The sequence below is a fragment of the Corvus hawaiiensis genome, chromosome 10, assembly GCF_020740725.1.
Source record: "Corvus hawaiiensis isolate bCorHaw1 chromosome 10, bCorHaw1.pri.cur, whole genome shotgun sequence".
Classification (NCBI taxonomy): domain Eukaryota; kingdom Metazoa; phylum Chordata; class Aves; order Passeriformes; family Corvidae; genus Corvus; species Corvus hawaiiensis.
The window spans coordinates 2,315,525-2,342,227 of NC_063222.1; the positions used below are offsets into that span (position 1 = coordinate 2,315,525).

At 45.2% G+C, this 26,703-nt stretch overlaps 2 protein-coding genes across 11 annotated transcripts in view; both read right to left on the reverse strand.

Annotated features, from left to right (window-relative positions):
• Positions 1-549: 549 nt before the first annotated feature.
• Positions 550-12,883, reverse strand: PROC (protein C, inactivator of coagulation factors Va and VIIIa). Of its 2 annotated transcripts, XM_048313808.1 has the most exons (10): positions 12,802-12,883; positions 8,898-9,058; positions 8,453-8,536; positions 7,906-8,066; positions 6,962-6,986; positions 6,359-6,469; positions 5,521-5,661; positions 5,048-5,157; positions 4,038-4,155; positions 550-1,212 (listed from the first exon to the last, which is right to left on the reverse strand). In XM_048313808.1, the coding sequence occupies exons 3-10, from the start codon at positions 8,517-8,519 to the stop codon at positions 650-652; spliced, it is 1,296 nt and encodes a 431-aa protein (XP_048169765.1). In that variant the 5' UTR covers positions 8,520-8,536; positions 8,898-9,058; positions 12,802-12,883; the 3' UTR covers positions 550-649. The 2 variants fall into 2 exon arrangements, with proteins under 2 accessions (XP_048169765.1, XP_048169766.1); XM_048313809.1 differs by lacking the exons at positions 8,898-9,058; positions 12,802-12,883 and adding an exon at positions 8,638-8,825.
• A 584-nt stretch (positions 12,884-13,467) lies between these two features.
• Positions 13,468-26,703, reverse strand: part of DGKD (diacylglycerol kinase delta) — a 57,989-nt gene continuing 44,753 nt past the window's right edge. For 6 of the 9 annotated variants that reach the window (XM_048313788.1, XM_048313790.1, XM_048313791.1 and 3 more), the window contains 11 exons: positions 26,417-26,513; positions 25,552-25,659; positions 25,338-25,451; positions 24,811-24,945; positions 22,220-22,371; positions 21,367-21,478; positions 21,108-21,200; positions 20,646-20,765; positions 20,189-20,306; positions 18,812-18,942; positions 13,468-17,700 (listed from right to left, as the gene is read on the reverse strand). In XM_048313788.1, coding sequence (XP_048169745.1) covers positions 17,611-17,700; positions 18,812-18,942; positions 20,189-20,306; positions 20,646-20,765; positions 21,108-21,200; positions 21,367-21,478; positions 22,220-22,371; positions 24,811-24,945; positions 25,338-25,451; positions 25,552-25,659; positions 26,417-26,513 — 1,270 coding nt within the window. In that variant the 3' untranslated portion in view covers positions 13,468-17,610. The remainder of the gene's footprint in view (positions 17,701-18,811; positions 18,943-20,188; positions 20,307-20,645; positions 20,766-21,107; positions 21,201-21,366; positions 21,479-22,219; positions 22,372-24,810; positions 24,946-25,337; positions 25,452-25,551; positions 25,660-26,416; positions 26,514-26,703) is intronic. The other 3 variants (XR_007205614.1, XR_007205613.1, XM_048313789.1) reach the window with 3 other exon arrangements.

Genomic DNA, 26,703 nt, shown 5'->3' on the forward strand with positions numbered 1-26,703 from the left:
ACACTAAAGACAGTTCCCATTCCCTTTGAAGGAAGTTTGGTAGGGTAAAATCAGGCATGAAGTGTGCAAAGAATGAAAAATACAGATAAGTTCCAGTCACCTGCTGAATCAACAGTCTGTGAAAAGATGTGAAGAACTGGACGTAGTAATGATATAATAAAAATTTCACTGAGTTGAAAGAAAAATTATACAAATACAGAGCAAACCAAAACAGTTATTGTGGGTAATACCTTGCAGTACAGCTGAAATGACAGAGCTGCATCTCTAGGGTTATTTGCAAAACACTTTTCTCTGTCCCCTCCTCCCTTCACCCCAACCACTTTAGACATTTTAGATCTCAAAGACGGAGTTGTCTGACCATGGACAACCTTATTTTCTACAATGCTGTATGTATGTACAGCATCTCAGCTAACAGAGGATTTTTTCTTGCCTGTAAGGCCTAAGTAGGACCATACCACAAATAAATAACATAACCTGCAACAAACCAGCATAAACAAGAAAAAAAAGGAGGGGAAAAAAATTAGATACCAAGGAAAACAGCACACAAGGTTAACACATACTCAATATTTAATACTGAAGATCTGACAGTACATTTCACTGCATACTGTCACTGGCACAGAGCCACAACATTCCAGACCGTGGATCAGAATCAACCCTTCAAAGGAGCTGACGTATCTATGTGGTGCTGGATCCACTCGAGGTACTGACTAACTTTGGTGTAGACTCCAAATTTCTCCCTTCTTCCACAGCCTTCACCCCAGCTCACCAGTCCTACCAGAAACCAAGTATCCTTATATCTAGTGAACATAGGGCCCCCGCTGTCCCCGCTGCAGGAATCTTTCCTGTCTCCCAGGCTCCCAGCACACAGCATGTTGTCAGAGATAGGGAAGCTCATGGCCTGGGCGCACTCGTTCCGGGCCACAATGGGGATTTCGATGTACCTGAGGGAAGCAGCGTAGCTGTTGTTGCGCTCACTCGTGGTGCCCCAGCCCGTCACCACCATCTGCTTCCCACTCCTCGTCAGCTCCTGCTCTGCCAGGCTGCGGGTGGGCAGGCAGATGGGGAGCGCATATTTGTAATACATCACGTGCTCAGCCAAGTGCAGCATGGCTATGTCATTATCCGAGGTCTTCTTGGTGTAATTCTCGTGGGTCACCCATTTATCAACCCAAATGGTTTGCTCATCTGCCTCAGGACGGAAACGGAATTTACCTGGAAGAACAAACAAGATGACAGATGCTGCCAAAGCTTCCCTTACCTTGAACACCCAAGTATCTGGATTACACCGGGCGTTAGGACTGCACTCCATGTTTTTACTTCTCTTGTAATACAGACAACTGTTTATGTCATAAGTTAACAGTGTTCTTAACAGATGGACAAATCTGTAAACTTTTCATATTTATGGAAATCATGAATACCTACAGAGCCCTAGAGCTCTGGTCATCAGCTGAGAAACAAAAATGCCCTGTGGTGTTTGTATTTCAGTACACTTGTGTGATGTGAGAGACCTTCAGGAGGAAAACAACCTTCTTGGAGCCAGCATGAAAAGCTGGGAGAGCAAGCACACCACAAAACAGGACATTAACAACAGGACATGAGCTTTAGGCTGCACAGCCAGGGCCTGGATGGCTGAATGTCAGTATTTGTAAGATAAAGTTGACTGATGGGTAAGGTTATTCCTTTCTGAAATCTTACATCTGTATTTTAAGGAATTTTTCACTGCTTAAGACTCCTCAGTTGCTATTTGTTCTACATGATCATGGCTACTTCATGGGCCAAGCAGCTATGGAACAGCAAGCAAGAAACTAAGTTGAAAAGGGCCAGAAAGGCAAGAAGTCATTTGTGATACACTGCAATAGGAAAGGCAGAGCTAGGTCTTTCTGGCAGGCTGTCAAGGAGGTCTTGCAGGTTTTTTTCTGTAAGGAGTGTCTCCAAGCACAGGGACTTATGAGCCACAGTAGTTACAGAAATACATTCCCAGCAGATCCCTTAAATCCAGCTTTGGATCTTGGACTTCCAGACCACTTATTTCTGAGTCTCCCTTCTCGTTCCTCCACAGACAGACAATGGACAGTTCACCCATGGCCAGAGCAGACAGCTGAAACTGCTCTGATGTCTTGTACTAAGTGGCACCAGCCCCTGAAGGACTTGCTAGTATCGAGTCAACAATCACAAACCAGTTTTTCTCTCCTATCACAACCTCTTTTCCTTGCAGTGACAGTGTCCACAGCACCCCTGAGGCAGCCTGAAGCCACTGCATCTGGAGGCTGGCTGGCAGGTAAGAGGCAGGGCTTTATTCCTGCCTTCACAGGTACAGACTCTGCTTTAGGCCTTAGAAATAACTCTGGACTCGAGCAGTGTCTCCTCTGAGGAAAGCAGAGTGGCTGTGCAGGAACACACTTGCTGTGGGGTGACACTCTCCGTACACCAGCACAGCCACCAACTGTCCCCATCCTGGGGCACTCATCAAGCAGTGGATGACACCTTTTGCACTGCAGGTGAGGGACAGATTCCCTCACCCCAACCCAGGGGGACACCCTTTGACTTCTGGTGACTATCCACCCCCAGAGTTTCAAATTCCAGAAATCCTGGATGTACACCTGGATGTACTGAACCCAGAGGCTGTGGAAACGCATCAAGTTCCTTCTACACAATAAGGAGCATCACAGTGTTGCTGCTGGCATGAAAATATTAACTATGAAGGCAGAGGCAGTATTTTGAATTGAATCATTACATCCACCTATCTGCTCTATTTTCGTGGAGTTCTGAACACACTTCTGGATGCTCTTAGGCTGGTGATGCAGGAACAAGAGCCACAAACAGAAATATTGTGTTGTTCTCAAATCCATCTTCCAAAACTTCAGCTACTCTGAGAACTAACTTTCTACTTCAGACACTAAAAAGCCACATGAGCCCCGCTACAAGACTTCTCCCCAGGCTGAGTGCAAACCCAGATGCGAGTTCCCCCTCCAGTTTAGCTCCTGTGGGTGGCAAGCTGCAGTGGGACAAGTCCAAAAGGGTGTGGGGTATCCTAGCCTGACAGACACAGGCTGAGTACCACCTGTGCAGGCTCAGTACGAACACTTTCCTGGCTGCCCCCATGGACATGGCAATGTCGCCATCCAAAACTCTGCTCCATGTCCCTCACAGAAGTTTTCTGATTGAGAACTGCTTTTGTGGTGGCGGGTGTCTCTCTGTGAAAAGGTGAATATTCTGGCACCAAGACATCACACACTTTTCAATTCATTCTTTACGTTGGATGTACATAAACTTATTGTCTCTGCTCTCAAGCACCTGCACATCCACAGCGTGTATGGAACATGCACACAGAGCATCTATTTTTAAGGCTATATACACAGATGATATATTGGCAGGACTCTCCACAAATACTTGGAATAATCTATCCTTTCACTCATGGAAAGCAAGCAGTTGAGCTGTTATGCCTCAGCATCAATGGTAGATAGAAAACACTGTTTGAAAAAAAATCTATGTGTGAATGAACCACTAATTATTTTTGTCTATTAATTCAGAAGAAGCACTTACTTGACATAGTGACATTTTCTCATGCTCCAGAGCAGCAGAGCAAGTAAAGGCAGTGTTGCCATTCTGTAGCACCTCTCCTTCTCCAGTGAAACATTGAAGTAGCAGTGTTTAAATGAATGAAAAGGCAAGAAGAGTCCCTGTGACATTCTCCTTCTGGGATCAACTTTTTTTCAGTATTGGGATGGGCTTAAATATTTTCATCACCAGAAAAACACAGGCAGAAGAGACCAAGTCTTTCTACTTCATAGACCAGCAGCAGTGCTCAGAAGACATCAGCTCACTTCCAGAGTAAGGTTGAAAATGGCTCAAATGAAATCAGGTTTTTACTAAACTTTGTTTTAAGCTAAGGTGCATATTAAATACTACCTAGACAGACTACTCCTACAGCCAAGGACTTTTGTCTTCAGAACCTGCTAGTCTTTTCCCTGAGATGATAAATGTTGGGGATGAAACAGTTATATTTAAAAATCACAGGGACAGGTGCTTTTCCATACCAAGTTTTACTCTGAACCCCTTTTGTTCCTCAAGGCAGTGTGCTGCTGTTAGGACCCAAGCTGGATGGATGAGAACACCCCCACACAGAAACTTCCCTTTGGTATTTTGCAGCATAATCTGAAACAAGACAAAAGAGGTGTGACACTGCATGGAGCATGGCTCACAGAATACTGTACTCATTCTTCTTGGAGGCTGCCAAATACCCAGACTTATCAAGCACCAAAGCATGTCACATTCACTGAAGCCAAAGCTCTACACGGGGACAAAAGCTCTATGAACAGAGTCTCTGTGAAACACCTACAAAAAAGTTTTGAATGTTCTTCCTGAATGAGGGCTGGCTTCCTCCAAATCAGCATGGGGTGATGCTGGTCATTGCAAAGAAGCACTTTGTACTCAAAGCTTTGAAATACAGAGCACAAATGAGGGCTGTGTCCCACAGCAGAGACAGTGCATCATCTCAGGCTGCAGCTCTCACGCTAAGGTGTAAAAGGCCCTTTAATATCAAAGGGAACCTGGCCCTAATTATTTGCATTCATTAGTTCCATGGTAAGCTCTGTGAGATCTCCCTTTTCTCTATGATAACCCAACCTGCCACGGCATATTTTGCTGATTAAATCTGCTAATTTGAATTTATGACAGACAAGGCTTGTAAGACAGGGCAGGAAGATCGCCTCCCACTGGAAGGCTGTTGCGGGAGCTGAAGTACACATCACACAGCACGAGTTCCCCAGGATGCAGAAACAGAGCAGGTGAGTGTCATCACCATCCTCTATCTTGGCAGTGTTGCAAGGTAAGGTCAAAAACTTGGCAACAGCAACAAGGTCAAGAATCCTCACAGACACTAAATTTTCTTTTTTCCTGCCACTCCAACCTTTGGGATGCTTTGAAAAAGCTAGCTTCATATGACACCACCAGTAGCAATGCAAGAGCATTTCTGGAGCAGAGAGGCAGGCAGAGCAGTTCAGGAAGAGCCTGAACTATTTGTGGCAAAGAATCCCTTTCTCCTCACCTGCCAAGGGCTGCCTCCCCTTCTTCCAGCTGTTCCATCAATGAGCCGAATATTGAAGTCTGCTTTGGCTTCAATGTAGTCCATCTTCACTCTTCCACAGGGGAACTCCACTGTAGGAGATGCAGAGAAATTTACCAGCAAAGCCCAGGTCACCCAATACAAAACCTCTTTCTAGAGGATTCCCTCTGTCTCTCTAATCTAGGCAATATTGTTCAAAGGCTTCATGGAAGTCCCTCAATGCTTGGCAGAGGAGGCAGTCTCCTGATTCCCCTCTGTGTCTCCATAAGGCAAACATGGATTAAGGGCCATAAAGTGGGTATGGAGTTGGGAAACGCAAGCAGAGTTACTCTTCATGGAATAGATGTTTTGAAAATGAGTACGAAGTGCACTGCAGACAAATCTCCCCTAAAACTCTTTTACATCAGTCTGAATAATCCTCTGTCAAAGCTGGACTACAAACATCCTGCTCTTACCTACAGGGTCACACATGGTGTGGTCATCCTTGAGCTGATACCCCGATGCGCAGCTGCACAAGCGATGCTGCTCGGCAGGGTCCTCCCTGCAGAAATGTTCACAGCCGCCATTATCCACAGAACAGTTGCTGTATTTGACCTCTGTGAGAAAAACAAACAGCGAGAGAGACGTGGAGTTGGGAAGTCAGAGTCACAGAAAGGTAAGGTGGCAAAATGACATCGTGCTTCAAGTGGGCAACAGCTGTCAATGGATTTGGGACGACAGCTGTGGGCTTCAATGGCACTCGGGCCCCTAGACAGCAAACAGACCTAGGTCCAGAATCAGGCAATGGGCAGATGGAGGAAACAGATTACTGTCAGGCAGACTGGAGAACAGAAAATTCCCTGTCGCTATGTGCCAAGTCACATGGTGGAAAGTGTTGATGTCACATGACATACAATGCTCATCCCTAAATATATTATCCAGCTTTTGTCCAAGGAAGGAACTGCCACAGTAATAAAATATTGGCAGTGGACTGGGTCCTGTATTTAAAAACAATTTATTTAAATTGTCCCCTGTGTGGACAATTCTGAAGTAAACCCCTGCTTTACAGAGTTATTTCCAGTATTGTCCAAAATTTAGATATCTCATATCTCTAAAATTCTCCCGTGACAACACAAAGTTAATTTTGCCTTAGATAAGCACAGATAAACCTCTTTCCACATCAAGAAGCAAGAGGGAAATCACATTAGTAAAGAAAGTGAGTATGCTGTGCAATGACTGAGGTGTTGATCCCTATTGCACAGAGATCCCTGTCACAAAGGACGTTATTTTGTAGCGGATTAAATGCAGCGTTACCATAATTGCACAAAACCCCCTCCCAGCCTTTGTTACAGATGCAGGAAAATTTTCCAATATTGTCCTTGCAGATCCCGTTGGAACAAGGATGTTGCTCACACTGATCTCCATCTGAAACAGAGGTAGGCAAACGCAGTTGCTGAACCACACAGAGCTCACAGATCAAACTCCAACACGAACAGACCCTCCCCAGAATCCCAAGTATCAGCCATGTTACTGGCACTTAATGGTGACACCTCCGTGGCACTCGGCCAGAGACAGGGCCATCAGTTCGGGTTCTCAATCACAGCTGCAGAGCGAGTGGAGTGGGCAGAAGAGGAGGAAAGAGAAAAGCGTGAGGCAGGCAGGGCAGCAGCAGGTTACTGCTGGACCACGTCAGGCAGGGTTCCCTAACTCTGCAAAGATGACTAGTGATAGGTACAGGTGCATCTCAAGTGTTTTAGGAAGGTTGCTTGTATGATAGAACAGGAAAACATTCTCTGCACACCCCATATGAGAGAGAATGAGAATTTGAATCAGTATGTGACACCAGGCAGGAGGAAGGCTGAGTACAAGTAACTCCTGAGGAAGCACAGAGAAGTGATTAGGAAAATCTTTACTTACCTACATACTTGCTCCAAAAATTTAGCTGTGGAGAAACAAAACTTGTATTATGGCAAGAAAACCATTTTTAGCAAGTGAGGGATTTAAAGTGTTTCGTGGTCTTGGCCAACAGGACATAGCACTCGGGTCAATAGCATCGGTCTCATTCTTCTTGGCAGTGTCTCAGTTTTCTTGGCAGTGTAGTGACTGGCACTACAAACTAAAAAAACTTTCCAGTGATCCTCCTGTACTGTCTCTACTAAGCACAGACTCCCCTGCTCTGCTTGCAGGCTTTGTTGGCATTTACTGCCAGGTAAGTAACCCAGTTCACCTGAGCCCAGTTAGACAAAACATGGGCATTCCAAGGACAGCTGCTCTCTCCTTTGGGGTCTGAGGGACAGCAAGGACTAGCTCATTCTATGCTTTGAGCCTACTCTGCTCAACATAGCAACAGAGATGGAGTGTGGAAAGGGGCAGGAATCAGCAGACAGTAAACATAGTGTGCAATTCAAATTAGGAGTTCGGAGAAGGAAAGAGAGAACATAGTGACGAGAGAAATGTTTGTCAGGCACAACTGGGAGACTTGGGAGATACAGTGAAAAGCAGCCAGGACTGGTGAATGGACAACAAAGGGAAAAGACTGGAAGGACTGGGAAAAACTTAGTGGCAGCAAGAACAGCCAGTGGGGTCAAGCAAGGATTGGAATTAACTGTCTGGGACCTAAACCTCACTAGGTGGGTCAGGTGGGACATGCCTGAGTAGCCAAGCTTCGTGGCCCATACAGAGGTAACCTGACAATCACTGTAACACAGTGACACTCAAAACCATGCCTACACCTGAGGAGTCAGGAGAGATCCATGTTCAGTACTGACAGCATGATCTCCTATGCCCTGGATACAGCAAATATTTTAAGAAAAAAATTGATTGGCTAAGTTCCCCACTCATCCTTAAAAAAACCAACTTACTGTTGCTTCCCTGGTTTCAAATATCTCACTGGCCTCCTCAAAGTCACAGAGCTCTTCAATGCACTCACGCTCCACAGAGCCTGGCTTGAGCTCCTCCAGGAAAGTGTTTGCCCGCTTCTGGATTCTCAGGACTTGGTTTGCATCTTTACTGCTGTAAAATACTGCAAGCAAAAAAGTGAAAGCACAAGCAGAGAAAAGAGCTGGCTGAAAACTGGTAGTGCTGCTTCCCAAAGGACACTTCGGAGAGCAACAGCCCCTCTCCAGCACAGCAAGAGAGGCTGCCCTAGACACCATGTGCTGTCTGTGCTGTGCTGCAGAAGCAAGCTCCAGCCTCTGCCCTGTGCTGCTCTGACAGCTCATGGGGCTCAGCAGGGCTCTCACCAGGCAGCTACCATGGCCCCAGCACTGTCTGTCAACCTCTGCTAAAGGAAGTCAAAGCCCCCTAACGGGAACTATTTCAGCCACTCCCTCTGACTAACAGAGGAGCAGGAAATGCACTTGCAGTGACTGGGAAAGGGTGAAGGCCATCTCTCAAAAGAACACTTACTTGAGGTGCCACAGCCCCATGAAAAGCAGGCAGCCAGCAGCAGCCCCACAGTGAGGAGCTTCCACATCCTGCAGCAGGAGTTACCTGAGGAGGAGAAGGCAGGTGTAAAGAGGAGCACACTGCAGAGTGACACAAGACCCTGCTGCAGACAGCTCCCATCCATCCAGCTCAGCCAGGTTGCTCACTTGCTTTTGAGAGAGCAGCTTCCCTGCTGAATGCTCTGCTGTGCCTCGTCTCTGACTCCAGCTCTGGAGAGGCTGTTCACTAGAGTCCCTCCAGACTGGTTTGCTCGTTCCCTTTAACACATCAGCAGCTCTCCCAGAACATTTCTGGTCTGTCCTGACACCCTCCCCTTGTCACTGGACATTTTTGACAAGCTTCATGCTCCAGTAAAGCAAGCTGTACCTGGAAATCTCAAAGAATACAATACTTTCGAAGCACTTACTGCTTTATTCAGTGGGAATCAGCGTGATCTGTTCTTCCTCCATGAGCTCTGCTGGAACTTAGTTAATCCATAACCTCAGATATTTACTCTTTGGAGTGACATGAAGCGCTTTCTTTTTAGTTGTTAAACAAACAGTGCTCAGGCAGAGCTTGACCATTTACCTGCATACAGGGGGAAAGTGAAACAGCTGAGGCACCCACTCTGCCTTTCTCAAACTTTTTTTTTCCCTTTTGATTCTTTGTTAAGCAGAAATGGTTATATATAATTTGCAAGTGTACATACCCAGTGCTGAGGTCTCTTGAGAGATCCTGCCCTCTTCTCACAGCACACAGTCACCCAAAAGGGACACATACTGCAATTTTTAAGTCCTCCCACTTCACTTTCTCATCAAAGCTTCCACCACAAAACAGCCAAGGGAACTCCCCCAACGGCCATGAGCAGGTACCAGATGCTTGTACCAGCATGTTGTATCTTCTGGTGTCCTGGGCTAGCTCTCATCAGAGCAAAGTATTCTACTGAATTCTGAACACTAAGCATTTAGAGAAAACCCCCAATCCTTTTCAGAAGTTTTCTTGCATTTGAGGTGGTAGGAACCAGCGTGTCCCAGTTCTCTGAGAACAGCATGTGCAGTGGCACCTCTGTGAGCCGTGCAGCAGAATTCCAGAATCATTCAGGTTGGAAAAGACTTCCACAACAATTGAGTACAACCCGTGACTGATCCCCACCTTGCCACTAGCCCAGAGCACTGAGTGCCACATCCAGTTGTTCCTTGAACACCTCCAGGGATGTGGAATCCAAACCTCCCTGGGCAGCCCCTTCCAATGCCTGACCATCCTTTGCAGGAAGAAATTCTTCCTGATGTTGAAGATGCAGCATCTTAATCCAAATTACCTGTGCACCCAGGAGTCCTCTGGGGTCCTTCATCAGGCAAAGTGCCACCAGAGGTTAGGGAAAGATGGGCCCCCCCAGGATCTCAGCTCACATCCCATGACACTGATTAGGAGAGCTCTGACTGCTTATAAACCTTTTATTTCCTTTTCCCCTCACAAACTTGGCCAGGAACTTTCTTGAAAACAAGTTCTCTTTAAACAAAGTTCATCCATTTGGGACTTCAGCTAAAAAGATTGCTGCATCCATATCCCAGCTGGGGAAGATGTGTGCACTGCAAAGCTCTACTGGTATGGTGTTTATCCTCATTTCAGCCATTCAACAAGAAAACTTCAGCTGAGATTAATGATAACAGATTTTTGCTGCAAATTAAATTTATGAAACACATCTGAAGACAGGAAACATAAAATAGGAAACCTAAATAGAAACATGGGTAGTACCCTGTATTACATGTATTTCTCCTACTTGTAGCTGACCTGGCTATTTGCTACCACGTAGGTTACATGGTTTTGAATACATGTTTGTTTCTAAGATTTGGTATAGTCTTAGAAATAAGATTGGAAGTTCAGGACACGCACCCCAACTGCCAACCTCAAACATCCACACCAATGTGTCAGCCTCCTAAAAACTTTTTTTTTTTTTTTTTTTTAACCCCTGTATTGATACTTAGTAAGAATTAACTTACTTCTTCACCACCCCTTTTGTTTTGAGGGCTTTATTTTCCTGTTTTCTCCTGCCACTGCAGTAAAGAAGTAAGTATTTTAAAAGCCAGCACTTGGGCTCTCAGGTGATCTTATGACTTCAGGTGCAGAGGATTGAAGAAAAGATGCTCCAGGGTACTTCAAGTTTTGCATGCCAGGGAACAATTTCAATCTAAAAAAATCACAGTGCTGGGTTCACTGCTTTCTAGTTCACCTTCATTTTTAAAAAATAGGGATTCTTCTAAGGAGGGCTAGAAGAGCATAAAGAGGAGAAAGGCAAAACCTCAGAAGAGAATGGCAAGACAGAAGCTCCATAAATTTAAATTAACACTGTGGAGACTTCTGATCCAGTGTGTTATGAACAGGCACTAATATTTGAAGAAATCACCTCCTTGAAGTAAAAAAGCATCATGGATGTCTCAAATTTCACAGCTGAAAGATACTCCCCCTTACAGCCTGAAGGGACAGAGCACACCAGAATGTTTACACACCCCGGTGTGAAAAGAAAGCCAAAAGCTTTGGTTTTCCCCTTTCTACAGGAAAGCTTCTGGCAAATTCTCAAATATGTTCTCAGCCTTTAGCCTCTTAGCCAGGAGTACCAAATCGCTCCTCTCAAATGTTCCTAAATTGAAATAAAAAATGTAAATTTCTGCAAATTAAATTATAGACAGATGTAAATTTTGATAGAGAAGGAAACTGAAGTGGGAAAAAAAAAATCAAAAAAATGAAAATCCCCAGCTCTTCAGTGGTCATCCTGTGCTGCATTTATCAGTGCTTCCTAGTTCATAGCCTTTAATTCGCAATAAATCTGAACAATTCACTGAGCAATAAAAGCACCAAGCCTACTTCCTACATGCTCACTGGAGCCTCTACCTGCTAGGGCTCTACCAAAGTCTCCCGCTCATCCCAAGTCCAGATTTCTTGCAAGACTTGAAGAAACACAGTGTTCTGTGAACCATCATCTCTCCCTGTGAACTGTCTGAAAACAGACAGCGTTCCAAACAGGCATTAAAAGGGGAAAGACAGGCTCATACACACATCACCAGACAAACAGACTGCTCCTGCTTCCTTAGGAAACCCAAGGAGAAGTATTAGTCTCCTTGGGCAGCTCCTCTAAAAAGAAAAGGTCCTTGGAGCCCAAGGTTTTGCACAGTTCAGAGGACCACTGGAATATGTGCCAGAAAGGCAAGAACCTCTCCATGGAGAACCTTTGTGCTGCTGGGAAGTGCTGCTGTGAATCCAGTTTGTAGCCTGGGAGCAAGAGAAATTGGACAACCTGAGCAGGTATCAAGTTTCTCCCAGCCTGTCACGTCCCTGGTTGGGATCTGCTCACACCTGAAGTGCTGCTGGGGCTGCAGATCTGCACAGCCCCTGCCATGACAGACACCGTCCGCTCGCTCCAACTCCTCCCCTGGAGCAGCCCACCAGTGCAAACCAACCTGCTCATGGAGGAGGACACGAGGGCTGAGGCCACCCCTTTCCCTGCTCCCATGAAGAAAAGCCATAGGCCACAACTGATTTGCATTTTACCAGGAAGTCGACCAAAGGGGTCTTCCAGGTCATATGCAAACTGCCCCAGCTCTTCCTTTCTTGTAAAGGTCACTGGGTAAGCCAGCAAAATGCTGGAACTCTTCAGATGGAAGTTGCTGGAGGACTGCCATGACTCTTTTAGCTGTCAACATGGAATGTCACTTTCCACAGTCTCAGGACCTTTTCTTTCTGCCCACATGAGAATTAAACACCTCAAGCTACTCCAGGCCCAGCTAGGGGGTGCAGTTATTAATAATTTTTTATTTAAACTCATTAGTAGAGATCTTCACAGCACACCTTCCTCCCAACCCACTCCACCCTCCTGAGATCCATTAGGTAGTTAAACCAAGAGGATGGCAGCCCTGAGAAGGAGGTCTGACATTCAGTAATGACACACTGAGTGGAGCAGTAAGATTTTTTGCTATTGGCTTCTGCCATATTATTTAAAAAAAAAGACCAAAATTAATAAACCTGTAATAAACCAGAGGAAAAAAAAAATCTTCTGTTTCCGCTGTTGCTTTCTTTGCATGTTTTCTGCAGTGCCACTTAAAGCAGAGCCTGATACTCAGGGTCCGTGTGAGTAAACACAGTAACTTTTTTTTTCCTTATTCTGTCTCCAGGTAACTAACATCGTAGTAATCAATTTTACCATTTTCATCATGCAAGAGTATATAACACTAGAATGATGTTCCTGTTCCATACACTATTCTCTCCATACTTCTGTTTAATTATCAAGTACAAAGGTGCTTTTCACACAGAAAATACTCACGACCATTGTAACTTACTTTCCATCCACTTTGCAACAGTACTGTGGAACTCTACAACCATCCTCTCAGTTTAAATAAATCTGCTGGAAGTTTCCTGTCAGCATCTTATGAACACACCAATCTGTACAGATGGAAGAGAAGCTTGTCACAATCCCTCCATGGACTGCTCACCCGAACACCTCCAGATTTTTTTGTTTCAAGTTTACAGGTGCCATTTATGGCATTCAGTTTCTACATTTCATGAGAAAATTCACTTCTCCCACATTCTTGTGAATGCGTTTTCACTTTCTTCAGTCACTGTACATATTGCCTGCAATAAACTGAGAGCACAGAGGCCAAGGTGGAGGAGAGAACAAAGGCTCCTGTCTCATCCTGGCACTGCAGCACTGTGGCCAGGAACAGCCACCCGAGGAGGGGGAGTCTCACATTTCCCATCGAGCTGTGGGTTTGCTGCCAGCAGAGCTATGATCAGGATGAGCACCAGTAGAAGCACCACATTTAAAACGTCTTTTGTTCACTGCAAGACACAGCTAAAAAAAATTAAACTACCTAATGTCCTCTACTCCATGCCAATTAAACCAACACAAAAAATGCTACAAAACTAGTCTACAACATTTAAATTTACCATTTCACTTCTCTCTAAGGAACAGCTCTGAACTTCTGATGCAAGCCAGGATAAAGCCATTTAATCACAGCACAGATTTTTATTAGCTGGTTCCCACCAGATGGGCACAGTGGCCCTCTCACAATGAAATCAGTAACAGAGAATCCTTACTGGAAGCTCAGAAACATGTTTACTTTATATACAACAAAAACGTATTTACAACAAGTAAACTATGTACAAAAAAAAAAATACAAGAGACATTTCCATGGTAATCACTGTATAAATTAACAAAATAAATAGGAAGGAAGCAGGTCCCATTCTTAAGGCACAAAACCTTCTTCCCAAGACTGTACAGGGATTCACTTGCTTCCCGACGCTTTTGATAGGATCACAGGAATGGTGGGGAGACCCCTGAGGAACAACGGTCGGTGGGCAATGATACAGACACACAGTCACTGCTGACAGTTGTAGAAAAACATCATTTTTCATCCTTTCCTTTTTTTTCTTTTGACAGTACACACACCTTAAGATACAAAATAAGTCTTGTAAACAGCCTGTTTTATAAATCACATCACTATTATGCATATTTTTAAATAACACTAAAACAATGAACAAAGCTTTCCATACAATTTGGGTGCAGAAGCAGTTGCAGCACTGGCACTTGAAGGCCTTGGCAGTGCTGGAGGCTCCCAGGTGCCAGGCCAGCACCTCCAGGCACCCAGTGGCACAGCTGCCCTTGGCCGCTGTGCTGGCTCCTGCTGACATCCCACGAGCTACAACAGAGAGGTTGTACCAGCCCTCCCGAGGGCAGCCCAGGGCAGGGCACTGCCAACAGCCAAACCTCCCTCCAGCCTCCACTGCATGCAATCTCACCTAGCCTGAACATCATTCCTCAGAACCTGCCATTAAATACCCACGATGGTGCCAGAATGTGAGAGAACGGACTGAAGCCTCCTCCAAGCAGAAGAAACCCCAGGCCCAGCTCACTGCAGCCACTGCCAGGGGTGAGGGATGCAAACAGAAGGTGTCGCACAGCTTTCACAGGAGTTGCATTTCTTCAGGGACTGAACACCTGTGTGATATGTGCAGTTCTAGCTTCTCTCAGGCTGGTGTTCCTGAGACTGCTGGACAGTCTCTTTTTGGCAAAGCAGCAGTTTTTTTACTAACTGTCTTTCCTGAGTTTCTCTCCCACAAAAAATTATCAGATGCCAGAAGAGAAACTCAGAATAATGTAGCCAGGACTTCTACCTGGCTCCCTACTTTGCACATAGCTCTCACTGATGTTCAACACAAATTGTCTTCATCTATTCACAAAAATCTCTGCAACAGAAATCTGCACTATTCCCAGTGAGACACACGGAACTACAACCCTTTTAGGTTTTTTAGATCTATACCTTAATAAATATTCAAAGGCACTCAGGTTAAATGTAGATCCCATTTTCTAGCTCTTAAAAGAAGGTAGAACTCCTTCCCTGCCTCCGATAAGTCATAGACAGGAATATAGTGGCTGTCAACCCTTTGATAAATGCGCATGTGCACAAAAAGAATCTGAAGGTATTGACACACAGATCATAAAAATGATTGACACACAGATCAAAAGAAATGAGATGGGTCTGTCCAGGCCTCATCACTCATGCAGATGGCTAAAGGCCATGAGGTCTTGATAGATATGGCATGAATTAAGGAACACACCTGAACGTAAAAACTCTTTGGATTCCTCTGTTGCTCTGGGCAGGAAGAGTAGAGAGGAGCTGTTTCTATGGAATCAAGAATTTAATCCCTCAGGGATTATGCAAGCAAAGCAAGTGCTTATTGTTCATGCATCTTTAACCATGAGGCTGCCTGGGGAAAATCCACAGCAAGAACAGTTCCTTCACTACATACAGGAACAAACACAGATCTCACCTCTTCCCAGAGTTATCACCTGCCTCACACCCCCACTGCACTCTCCTGGGAAGGCACATGGATGTCCCAGCCACGGACAATTCTGGGACAGGCAGTGGGACGCACACACTGTGAGGTCACTGCACACCACCACTGATGGCTACATACTGGGGCTCTCCTAAGGAGGTTTCTCCTCATTTTCATCCAGACACTGGTCTGTGCCTCAACAAGCAAGTGGGACAATACAGTATGTCTGCAATTTTTACTTACCTGATACCTCAGGAATTCAATATAGTAAGAGGGGGTCTGTACTGATAAAAAATACAGCTATGGAAGCAACTGCCAACATATAGATAGGAGAAATAAATTCAGGGCAAGGCTGGACATATTTCCTGCTCAGGCCCCAGAGTCTTTATACCATTAGTGTTTCTAGCTGGATCAAGAACGTTTAGTCTTCTTTTACCTTCTCATGAGCAAACGCTGTCATTTGCCAGGCTGAGAGGAGACACATGGGTGAACGTGTCTGGTTAGAACAGACAGGCAGAGTCAGAATTACCCTTGGTGAAATACTAGAGAATTCAGTGGAGTTTGGCCAGCTGAAACAAAATCAGCCCAGAACCTTTATAAGCTGCCAAATCTTTACATAAACTAACTTGACTGATAGTTATTAGACTAGAGAAGTGATATCAATTTGATAAAAATCCTTACATGTAAAAAATGAAGAATGATGTCCTCAGCAAATTATCTTTTATTCCACTGTGTATGTGGCCTTTTCTGTCTGCAGCCATAGTCAGACAGGTGCCACTCTAAAAATAAAAAATAAATACACAGAAGATGACAGAGTAATTAAAAATTCTTGCTGTCTCTCGAGTTTCACAGCAATGACTGGTGCCAAATTCCCCTTGAAGTGATAAACTACGCATGCTGGTTTTGGGCCTTAACAGCCATCCAGCTGGGGTCAGCCATCTAGAAACTCTGATTCAGAGGCACTAATTTTTCCATGCTTCACTGTAGCTGGTACCAAAGGCAATGTATCAACACACTCCAGTTTTCATTATGATACTCATTTAGTTGGTAACAATCCTCTTTCTCTCAGTGCTCTTACAGGAGCCCCAATGTTTGACAGCATAAGGAATTTCTCTTAGGGGTACAGCCCGGGGAACTGAGTTACCCTTATCTTTTGTATCACCCTGGAGTGAAGCAGCAAGGCAGCAAGAAAGAGAAGCAAGGTAGAAAAGCCACTAAAACCAAGACAGGTGAAAAGATGCAGGTACTAGACACAAATAACGTATTTTGTGACAGAAATAGTTTCCTACACTGCAAGCTGAAGTAAAGAAACAGCTCTCGTGTTTGTGGCCACAGAAGTGGCACTAAATGGGCAAGAAGCTACACCTGGCCATTGACAGTCGTGCTGCTGCCTCCACCAAGATGAAGTAAGTTGTCCTGTATCTCCCTTCTTGTGCAGCCCAAACAGCTCATTAGCTTTTCCCTCCCTTTTATCTGGTCTCCCAAAGATAAATTCAGAACAAATGTCAGAGCTGATCCCCTGTAACCATTTGGCTCTCCAGAATTTTCTTTTCTTACTGCCAGGAATTTCTAAACAATTGTCCATGATGACTCAGCACCACATTTTTTGTGAAAACCTAAAGGTTGTACCACTGCCCCTGGCTGGAAGAGGAGAGCAGGCCCAGAAGAAGGCCCCACCAGCTGGTGCAGACCCTGTCTGAACCACGTGCACTGTTTGCTGCAAAGGCATGAGTGAGTGAGAATCACTGGATATTCATCGGAAGAGGCCTGTACTGGCTTCCAATTTCGGATGCACATTGCACACAACTACAGATGCATTAAAAAGGGATTAGTAAGACACAAGGAGAGGCTTTGTCCCACTTAAATACACTAAATACAGGTGCGACACGCAGATGAGCAGGAAAGTTTTGGGTCTGAAATGACTGTCAGATGCTCCTGAACTAAGACTGGCCAATATATCTTTTGCCCTGAATGATTCTACTGTGATGAAGTTAACCAGTAAAGGTAGCTGTGTTGCAATTCTCGGGATTCCTGCACTGTCCCTGGAACCAGAACTTCCCACATCGGAGGACATGGCTCTTCCAACAGCGAGTGAGTTCTCTCCAGGAGGCTCTGCCAACCGCAGAGGAGGTGCCTCTCCACTGGGTGCAGCCATACCCCACAGGAAAGAAGTAGCACCATGCTTGGTTGATATGAGCTCTGAACAGCTAAAATTTGGCTGTTCAGCAGAGACAGTTGTGAGGACATCTGCTTTGTGAGGTGACTGCTGTGCAGTTAGGGGGAATGGTAGACACAGGCTGTGAAAACAGAAGCTAAGCCTCGCTGGCAGGAGTACTCCGGCTCAGCTCCTTGATCCCGTGCAGTATCCTCTTCATGTGACCCACTTTGGTCACACCCAGGTCCTGGAAGAAAAAAGAAAACCTTACATTAAGAGAAAGGCAGAAGGAAACTCCAGGTGGCCAAGCAATGGTTATGAACTAGTCAGCCAGCTACAAAGAGAGGAAGAAACCAACCAGAAAAATTCCAAACCTGAGCGTTATATATAGAGCCTCAAACCACATGTCAAAAAGCTACTAAGGAATGCAGAGTGGGCACAGAGCAATGCAGAGAAACAACTGCAGACTGTTAGCCAGAACCACAAATTGCTTTGGCTGTCAAAGGCTGAGAAAACAGAAAGAGCACACAGATGTCAGGGACCTAAACTAGTAGTCAAAACATGCAGGAAGAACTAACCAGTCACATCTGATAACTGGGTACCATGCAACAAACACAGGCTGTAGGTGGATGACATGCAGAGAGCTCAGCTACAGAGGTTACAGCAAACCTCACCATAGGAAGATGGTTAAAACAACAAAGATTCAAGGGGCATTGAACAAATGCCATGCACTGCTTAAAAAAAAACAGTGTTCTCCTCCTCTATGCAAGTCACCAGAATGATGACACAAGTCTCTTGCACATGCAAGGAACCACCACTTTCAATTTCTCTCAGTAGAAACAATGTCTCCTGGTGAGGAGAAGAAAAGTTGTGCAATGTGGTTTCTAAGCACTATTAAAAAGGATTCTCTCCATCCATAAGCCTCATCCAAGTGCACAATCATGTTTTCTTGTAACAAAGTGTGATGATCTATTTGTCCAGTCGCTGCATGGTGAGAACCAAATCTTCCCAATCAGAGCACCTGCTGCAAAGATGGTAAAGTAGCTGAGAAAAACTTCACCATTAAAAACAGAGACTCTCAAGAGCACTATTGGCAATCTGTGTGCTGGACTGCATCACATCTCCAGGAAGCTGTGGCAGAACTGGACAGCTGGTCCCTCAACCACCTCTTCTACCTCTCTGCTATTAAAAACCAGGTGAACTGAAACGGTGAGAAAATAAAATGAGGCTGTAGTGAACCCGTCCATCTTGCCAAGGCACCTGGAATGAACAGCAGGCAGACCACTTCCAAGCACATTCAGCACAGAAAGTCATGCAGATGCAGCTGGCTACTTCTCATGAGCCGACCATGAAAGTACCTTGAGGTCCCTCCGTTCGAGGTGTAGGAGCTCAGAGCCCCGGACGTCATGGCGGATGAAGATATCCTTATACTCACAAAGACTGAGGTGCTCAAGCCACGCCGCAACCTCCTCCGTTCCCCAGAGGTGAACTGTTAGAGATGGAAAAGCAGGAGTGCATTGAGTACCCAGAATCCCAGGAGACAGGGAGAGATGAGGACACCACAGCACTCAGTGCCAGAGGAGGAGGGCAAGCAGGACCACAGCCTCTAACCAAGGGGAGGGCAGCACAACCTTCAATCTCGAATGAAGGAGGAAGGGCAAAAAAAGGTAAGAGACGTTCTCTTAAGAAGAGGCCTGCTGCAGTACAGCCAGGAGGAAGTGCGTATTTGTTTTGATGGGATGGGTTATCCTTTGATGGGCATAACTTTTTTAAAGTTTACCTCCATGTTTAAGAACAGTTAATTCATTGTGTAAATTCTGTGTACAAAACAACAGATTTGTAAAATATATGATGGAGAATCACAGCACAGATTAGTTTGCATATTATCATGTACAACCACTTGTGCTCAGTTAACAAAATGGCAACCTCTCTCCCCCTTGTCTGAGGGAGAGAGGAAGTGTTTAGACTTCCACCTTCTTGCACAGTCTCTAAATAAGAGAATAATACAATTTCCCAGTTCTGGGAGACAGCGAATGAACACCAGCCCGTCAGACAGGAGACTGTACCCACAACTCCATGGCAGAGGACAGGACCCAAGAGCCAACAAAACAGGTCATACTTCTGAATTTTGGAAGAAAGCCTTCATAATGAGAGCATAAACCAAAAATCAACTAGACCAATTTAGAGAGAAAGTGTCTTGAATGGCAATTTGTTGATTCATAGCCAGTTTTTATCTACTGACCAATAGGATTAAAGGTCAGGGAGCACCTGTGGTGATGCTGATCCCCAGCCAATTAGACAGGAAACTTGATTAAAGCCTGAAGGTGAATCAATGAGAAAAATATCATTTACTGTATCATAGAGAACAAGCAGTGAAAAGACCGGAGTTATGTGGACTTGGGCCCCGCAGTCATTTTTATACTTAAAATGCCAAAATCCTCGAATTCACTTCCCTAAGCACCCTCTGAAATATCCCTGAAAATCTGTACAGTGTCGGGAGAATTCTTCAGAGGGTACTTCCTGCTCAGGAATGTTTTGCATGGTACAGGGGGACCATGACTCAGAAGGGAACAATAAGCTACTCTGCCACATGAAAAAGATCGACTAGACCTGCAAGAAGAGGCAGATGCAGGTGAAACAGAAGGGGAGGACGTGTGAGGAAACAGACCAAGAAAAGGTAGTGGTGTGACCACACTGATGTGACAAAAGACACCATGAATGAGCAGACTTGGTACCCGGCAATCCCACGCTACTGTGAGTCTCCTTATTTTTGTTGTTCTTCTCCTTTTTAAACTTGGTCACCAGGCGGAATTTGCCACTGCGGCTGCGTTTAGAATAATCCAGCATCTGGTTCTGCAAGAACAGAAAGGGAAAATCAAGCACACAATCATAAACTGATTGGAATGGACCAAGAGCAACAAGCACTGTCAAGCTCAGCTCCATGATCTCGTAAGAAAGGAAAAAAAAAAAATCATAAGCTCGTTCTGATCAAGACAGAAAAGGAAGCAGAGAAAGTTGATCCCACGTTAGGCAAAGGATCTTAGCAGGAAATTAATTTCTTTAGCCCTAGGGAGTCAAGTTTCTTCCTTAATAATTATTTCTCACATCAGTCACATAGTAACAGAAGTCAAACACACAGCCAACTAGGGAAAAAGAGAACAGCTAGGGAAAAATAGCCTTGATCCTCCTCACCTCCTCATCACAGGGCTCCATAAGCTGCCACAGCCAAGGGATGTCTGCCAGTTTCCTCAGCTGGAGGTCCATGTCTGCCAGGGCTGCCTGGAGCTGCTCCTTCTGTGGAGGATCTAATTGCTGGATCAGGAATAGAAGGAAGGCAGAGTTAAAAGCCACATGGTAGAACACACAGCCAGGCCCTTGCCTTGAAATTCCTCACTAACAAAGCAGTTCCTCCTTTTGAAAGGAAGTGCACAGCAGGCACTCTGCCCAGACCAAGTTAACAATTCTTATCTTTTCTGAGCTCTAGGCTCCACAGCATGCCCATGAAGCAAAATCTTCTGTAGCAAATGATTTCTGGATGATTAACATCTAAACTGACTTACAGAGTCCAAGACCAGCAAAATGCTAGGCCAAGGCAATAGGAGGAGAGGGGAGGAAGTGAGTGGCTGCTTTTTCCTCTTGCTTTGTGCTCCTTACCAGTGCCATCTTGCCCGCCAGCAGGAGCTCTGTCTCATTGTGCAGGGCTCTGACATTATTCACCATCTCTACAACAAGGCTGCAGTTCAGACCCTGCAGGGAAGCAATTCATGCACAAGTTAAGCTTAGAAGTGCAGAGGTCTGAGCAGTCAAAAGGAAGAAGTCTTAGACTAGCAAGGCCTACTTTTGGTCAAGCAGAATGGAAAACCAAGGGCTATGGAGCAAGGACAAAATGGGAGATGCCAAGTGAGTGCAGTACCTCTGTAGACTTGGATTTAGCGTAGACTTTATCCATAGACTTGGAGCTGGCATTGACAGCATGGGCAAGCTCCTGTTCCATGTCCTGATAGGACTGAGCTATTTCCCGAATGCTAAAGAGAGAATTACAGATTGCATCAGCATATGCTCAAAGCAGGAGATCTCTCCTGACTGGACATCCCATTTTAACACCCATCCGAGCAGCGAGCCGAGCTCACGGCAGGGGCACAGCCTCTGGCAAGGCAGGCCAGTCCTCCTGCCACACTGAGCGTGCACAGGCAAGGAAACGCAGCTCTCACAGACACAGCATGTTCAATTCTGCACACAGACTGGGATCAGTTTGAAATACAACCCAGACATTTTAGTATGACCAGAGTGATGTGAAAGGCAGCTGCACTTATAGCAGCCTTCTCTAATGACTCTGGGAATTTTCTCTCAGAAGCCTGACTAAAGGATGAGCAGGTAAGCATACATTCTGGGCTTTGTACAAAAATTTCTGCTGGGCATCAGGGTTACAAGAACCCAGGTTGTCATCTGATCTCCCTGAGAGGCCTTTCTTTCTTTTCTGAAAAAATTAATTTATATTCAAAGGTAACAGGTTCTTTCAGAATTAAAGGATCCATGTTTGCTCATGAAAGTAACATTTTTTTGTTCAGAATGGCCTAAGAAAGTTTTATTGAGCTTCAGTCCTCGTTCAGCTGGGACACTGAACAATGAATGATGCTACTCCCAGTGACATGGACCAGTAATGCAGCAGGTAAGACTGAACAAGAACATCTCCAGAAACAGGAAGCAGGACAAGAACTTCAGGCCCTAAAGGAGGCTCTATTCATCAAAAGCAAGTTGAGTCACACCTGTGGATCAGAGCACCTGCAGCTTGACCAAACTGGATGATCTGGGTGGATTCTTCTTCAGACATGATCTCTGGTTGCAGAGAGAAAGAGGAGGGTCGTGACAACTCACACTTCTGTTTGTCCTCCCAAGACTTCAGGGTGCTCTCAAATGCCTAAAAACACAGCAAGCAAACTATAAGGTCCCTTGTAAAGCTCCTATAAAAACCCAGTGACTGTGCCTATGCCTGTAAAACATGTAGATCTGGTACAGGCACTTTTCACTGCAGGGCCCAGTAGTTAAGTTGCTTATAACTTTGCTAACTAGCTGGCTGGGATGGAGTTTTCCAGGTCACATGCTTGCCTTGGCTGAATTTTTGCTTAAGCACAGTTTTAGTCAAAATTACTGGGCCAATTCTGAGGACCAGACTAGCAAAATCCAACAATTCCCTACTGGTAGCAGCCTTTTATTTGAGCAGCTGTATCACCTTCCCACTTCAGTATTTCTGTGACACTTCAGAGCTTGAAATGAAAAATGTTCAAGGCTCCTTCTTATCTGGAAGTAAACTGGGCTTCCCTAGGAACTGGTGGGCTAAGCAGCTGCACTCGGAGCTAGGACCTGTCCCATCTGCAACCTTACTGATATTCCTGTGGGCAGCAGCTAATGGTGCGGGAAGAAGAGAACAGATCCCATGTAGAAAAATCAATATTGTATATGGTGAGAATGAAAACTATGGAGCCCTGTGGTAAAGCATTCCCTTCCCCTACTGCCCCTCATACTGGAAAACCAGGCTCTGTCAGCATAGTGCAAGCTACCTGCTGATCTCACTCTTGCTGATGACTCTTCAGTGGTCCAGATGAGGCCAAATAAGGGAATTTGAGTTTTTCCATCTTCAGTTTAGGAAACTATATATCCCAAATCACATTTGAAAAATGTTACCAAAGGTACATGGTCACGTGCATGAAGGGAGGACCCCCCTTCATCAGCTGAATAGGACAGGTTTGCTCTGTGAAAGCAGGGGCATGCAATGACCATCAAAAGGACAGCAGGAAAAACAAGAATAAGTTGAGACAAAGTTGAGTGTGCAACTGAAAAATTGGAACTTCTTCCTCAGTGGCAATTCCATGACTGCAAAACCAAGTTGGCAGGCAATTAGGAATGGGCTGGCACAATCAGAGCTATGGCTTCTGATGGTCCAACACATAGCACACTCACAAAGGGACTGTTGTGTCCTCTCTATCTCTTGTGCTTCCCATCGCCTTTCCCACCATGCCCATACGTAGGTTGCCTCTCCTTTTCTCCCTCCCTTTACCTTTACAGCAGCAATCCTGTTCTCTCATGCTGTCTGTGCTATCTCCTTCAAGCACTCTCCCTCCAAGTGTCAGTGTGATGCTGCAGAAGCTCTCTTAACCTTCACAAAAGATGGTGTGCACTATTCCTGTCTCCTCTCCATAACATTCACATCATAGCTGATAAGACTCTCTTCGAGCTCAAATGAGGATAGATTCAGACTAGATACAAGGCAGGACTTTATACTATGAGGGGGATGAAACACTGGCACAGGTTGCCCAGAGAAGTGGTGGATGCCCCATCTCTGGCAACATTTAGACCACAGGCTGGATGGGGCTTTAAGCAACCTGGTGTAGTGGAAGGTGTCCAGCCCCAAGACACGGGGTTCAACTAGATGACCTTTAAAGCCCCTTCCAACCCAAACCATTCTGTGGTTTTATCATCAACACCCACTGCTCTCCCAGCTAAGAGGTCTCCAGTGCCCTGTCCTACCATGACAGGGGTTTGTATGCCCACCTTTGCTTTCTTTTCATACTATCATCTTTGTAACTCCCTGCCAGGCAATGTGCCTCAGGCCTGTACCAGGCTGCTTTCCCTTTTTCCCTTTGTTGTACTCCTTCCTCTTGTGATTCAGCAGGTGAGTCCTTTGCAGAGGACTTTGATTTGCTCTGGAAGCTAGGTAAAGGGGTGTTACCCTGGAAAGTATGAAGAGCTGCTATCAACTGAACTGTTTATGCACGGACAGTTACAGAGTTAGGCGGAACCATAAAGCCTGTCTGTGCCACAGCAAGGTCTTTATCCTTTCCTTTGTCTTACCACTGCTCAATCATACAGCAAAAGAGCAAAAAGGCTTCCTTATTTGCTGGTACTCATCAGATGTATTTGAAAATTATCAGATGAGACCAACACACACTTCTGAACAAGGCATAAGACGCTGCTTTACATGGTCAATGAGGTATAAGCCACATACTGAACAACAATGAGAAATTAAAACATTGACCGTCTGAATTTAGACAATCCACAGCACTTGGCGAGGCAGGCATCCTGTGGGAAAAACAGCATGCAAGCATGTTAAGAAACACTGTCACAAGACACCTAGAAAAGGAAGTAAAATAAGCTTGCATAGAGAATCTTATTTATGCCCTTTCCCAAGTGGTGAATGAAAGTTTAACCACATTCTTTCCCAAAAGGTTTATGGTGTGTAACAAAACATGCTTCCTGCATTCACAAAGATAATATTCACACGTGGCCCTTGCCACGCTCTCCAGAAATATGTGACATCAAAACACATGGGTACTGCACAGGGCATTCAAGATGCTCTTACCCTGTCTCGGGTGAGGGTCTGTGCCCTGTTCTTATGAACAATCCAAATGTAACCTGGAGGCTGGATCCAGGCTTCTCCATCCACTTGTACGGGAACTCCCTCTTCTCCAAGGATTGCTATCTTTACTGTCCGGCACTGCAAGGAGTGACTGGGTAAGAAAAGCTCTAAAATGTTGATTTTCCAAAAGCATAAGCCAATTTCTGTCTTTCCAAAGCCCCTCCCCACATGCTGTAGCTTTGGTGCTACTTGAGGGAAACATGTCTGAGCAGCAGGGCACACCTCACCCGTAAGCAGTGGGGAACACCTGCTGTGTCTTTGGACTAATCTGTATTTGAGTTGTTGGTCTAACTCCTACTACAGTGAATGCTAGCAAACAATTCCATACTCAAATGTCTCTTGAGCATGCCCATTTCCAGCCCTGGTGGATGCTCTTTCCATGGACCAGAGAGAGCAGAAAGAAGAGCCTTACAAAGTCACCAGCTGGAGAGGGGGGCAGGTGGGAAGAGCTCACAAAAAGCAGCTGATACCTGTGCAATCCGGTGATGCTGTAGGTTTATCACACGTGACACTGCCATCTGCATGCTACCAAACACGGCCACCACCTCCAAAATCTTGTCATCGAAGGAAGGGGCTGTAAACGTCTGCCACATACAAGGGAGAGAGAATTCAGCTGAGGCACAGCTCTGTTGGAGAGCAACATTAAGTAGAAACATTTTTTGGATGGCCTTAGAGAATACTCACATCATCTTCCTTGGTTCCCCCCCAGAAATTGGTGCCTCCTGCATAGCTGGGAATGTTGAGTACAGCAATCCCCTGGAGACTGGGCAGAGGGATTGGCCTCCCATCGCACTGCACAGAAACGAAGGCAACACTACTCTCAGCCCAGCAAGAGAGAGACCCTCCTGCCAGAGCACATGCTCTGTGAACAGAAACAGCCTGCACCATCTTAGTAATACATTAATTCAGGTTTTGTCCTGTTCATTCTTGGCCTAGAAGAGTAGAAGTTATCCACTCAAGCCTCATGAGCCACACATCTTCTGGCAGACACAGATTTTAGAGAGATACCGTTGCTTCTGTTTCTCTAACAGGAACAGGGCACACCTCAGAGCCTTGGCAAAGCCTCTTGATTTATTCCTCAAGAAAGGGGAATAAAACTCCTGAAACATCCATATGATGAGAGTCTCCTCCTGCAAGTTACCTGTTTATGCTGTACATGACCTATACAAAAATATTTCTTTTCCAGCTGGATGCACGTTATAGCACTGTTAAATTCAGAGCTTTCCACTGCACCCACCATCTAAAGTGATGTGTTCATGTGAGATACCACATGTAATATAACAATCTTATCCATGCTGAACACTGTGTTGCGAACAGCAAATACTTTCCAGCAGGAAGACAATTCTTCCCTCATGGGCTGAGAATACAAGTTATGCTCCAGAACCAAGAAAAGCCACTTTTAGTTAGCTCAGGGTGACATATAGCAAATACATTGTTTCAGGCAGGCAAATGGCACCAAGTCAAATCACCATGCCAAAGTCACAGTGCCTGAAGGAGATGGAATTAGGCATCCCAGTCTTAGGAACAGAAGAGCATGCTAATCCCTCACCTCCAGCAAGACCTTCTGCTCCAGGTTTCTATATGTTCTGTGCAGCAGCTCCTTGGTCCCCAATACTCCATACCACATCATGTTCTTAGTACGACTTCTAAGGGAGCAAATAAAAAGAGAAAAAGTCAGCACAGCCATTTACCCTTTCACTAAGAAGAAATAAAAACTTCACACTGAAATGGTACCTGCTATATCCTAAAACACGAAGGTGCTTTGCTTCAAAAAGGGTGAAACACTCCAAGTGGTCACTGTTTGTGCTGGGAAACTACTTCCCTTTAAATAAATGT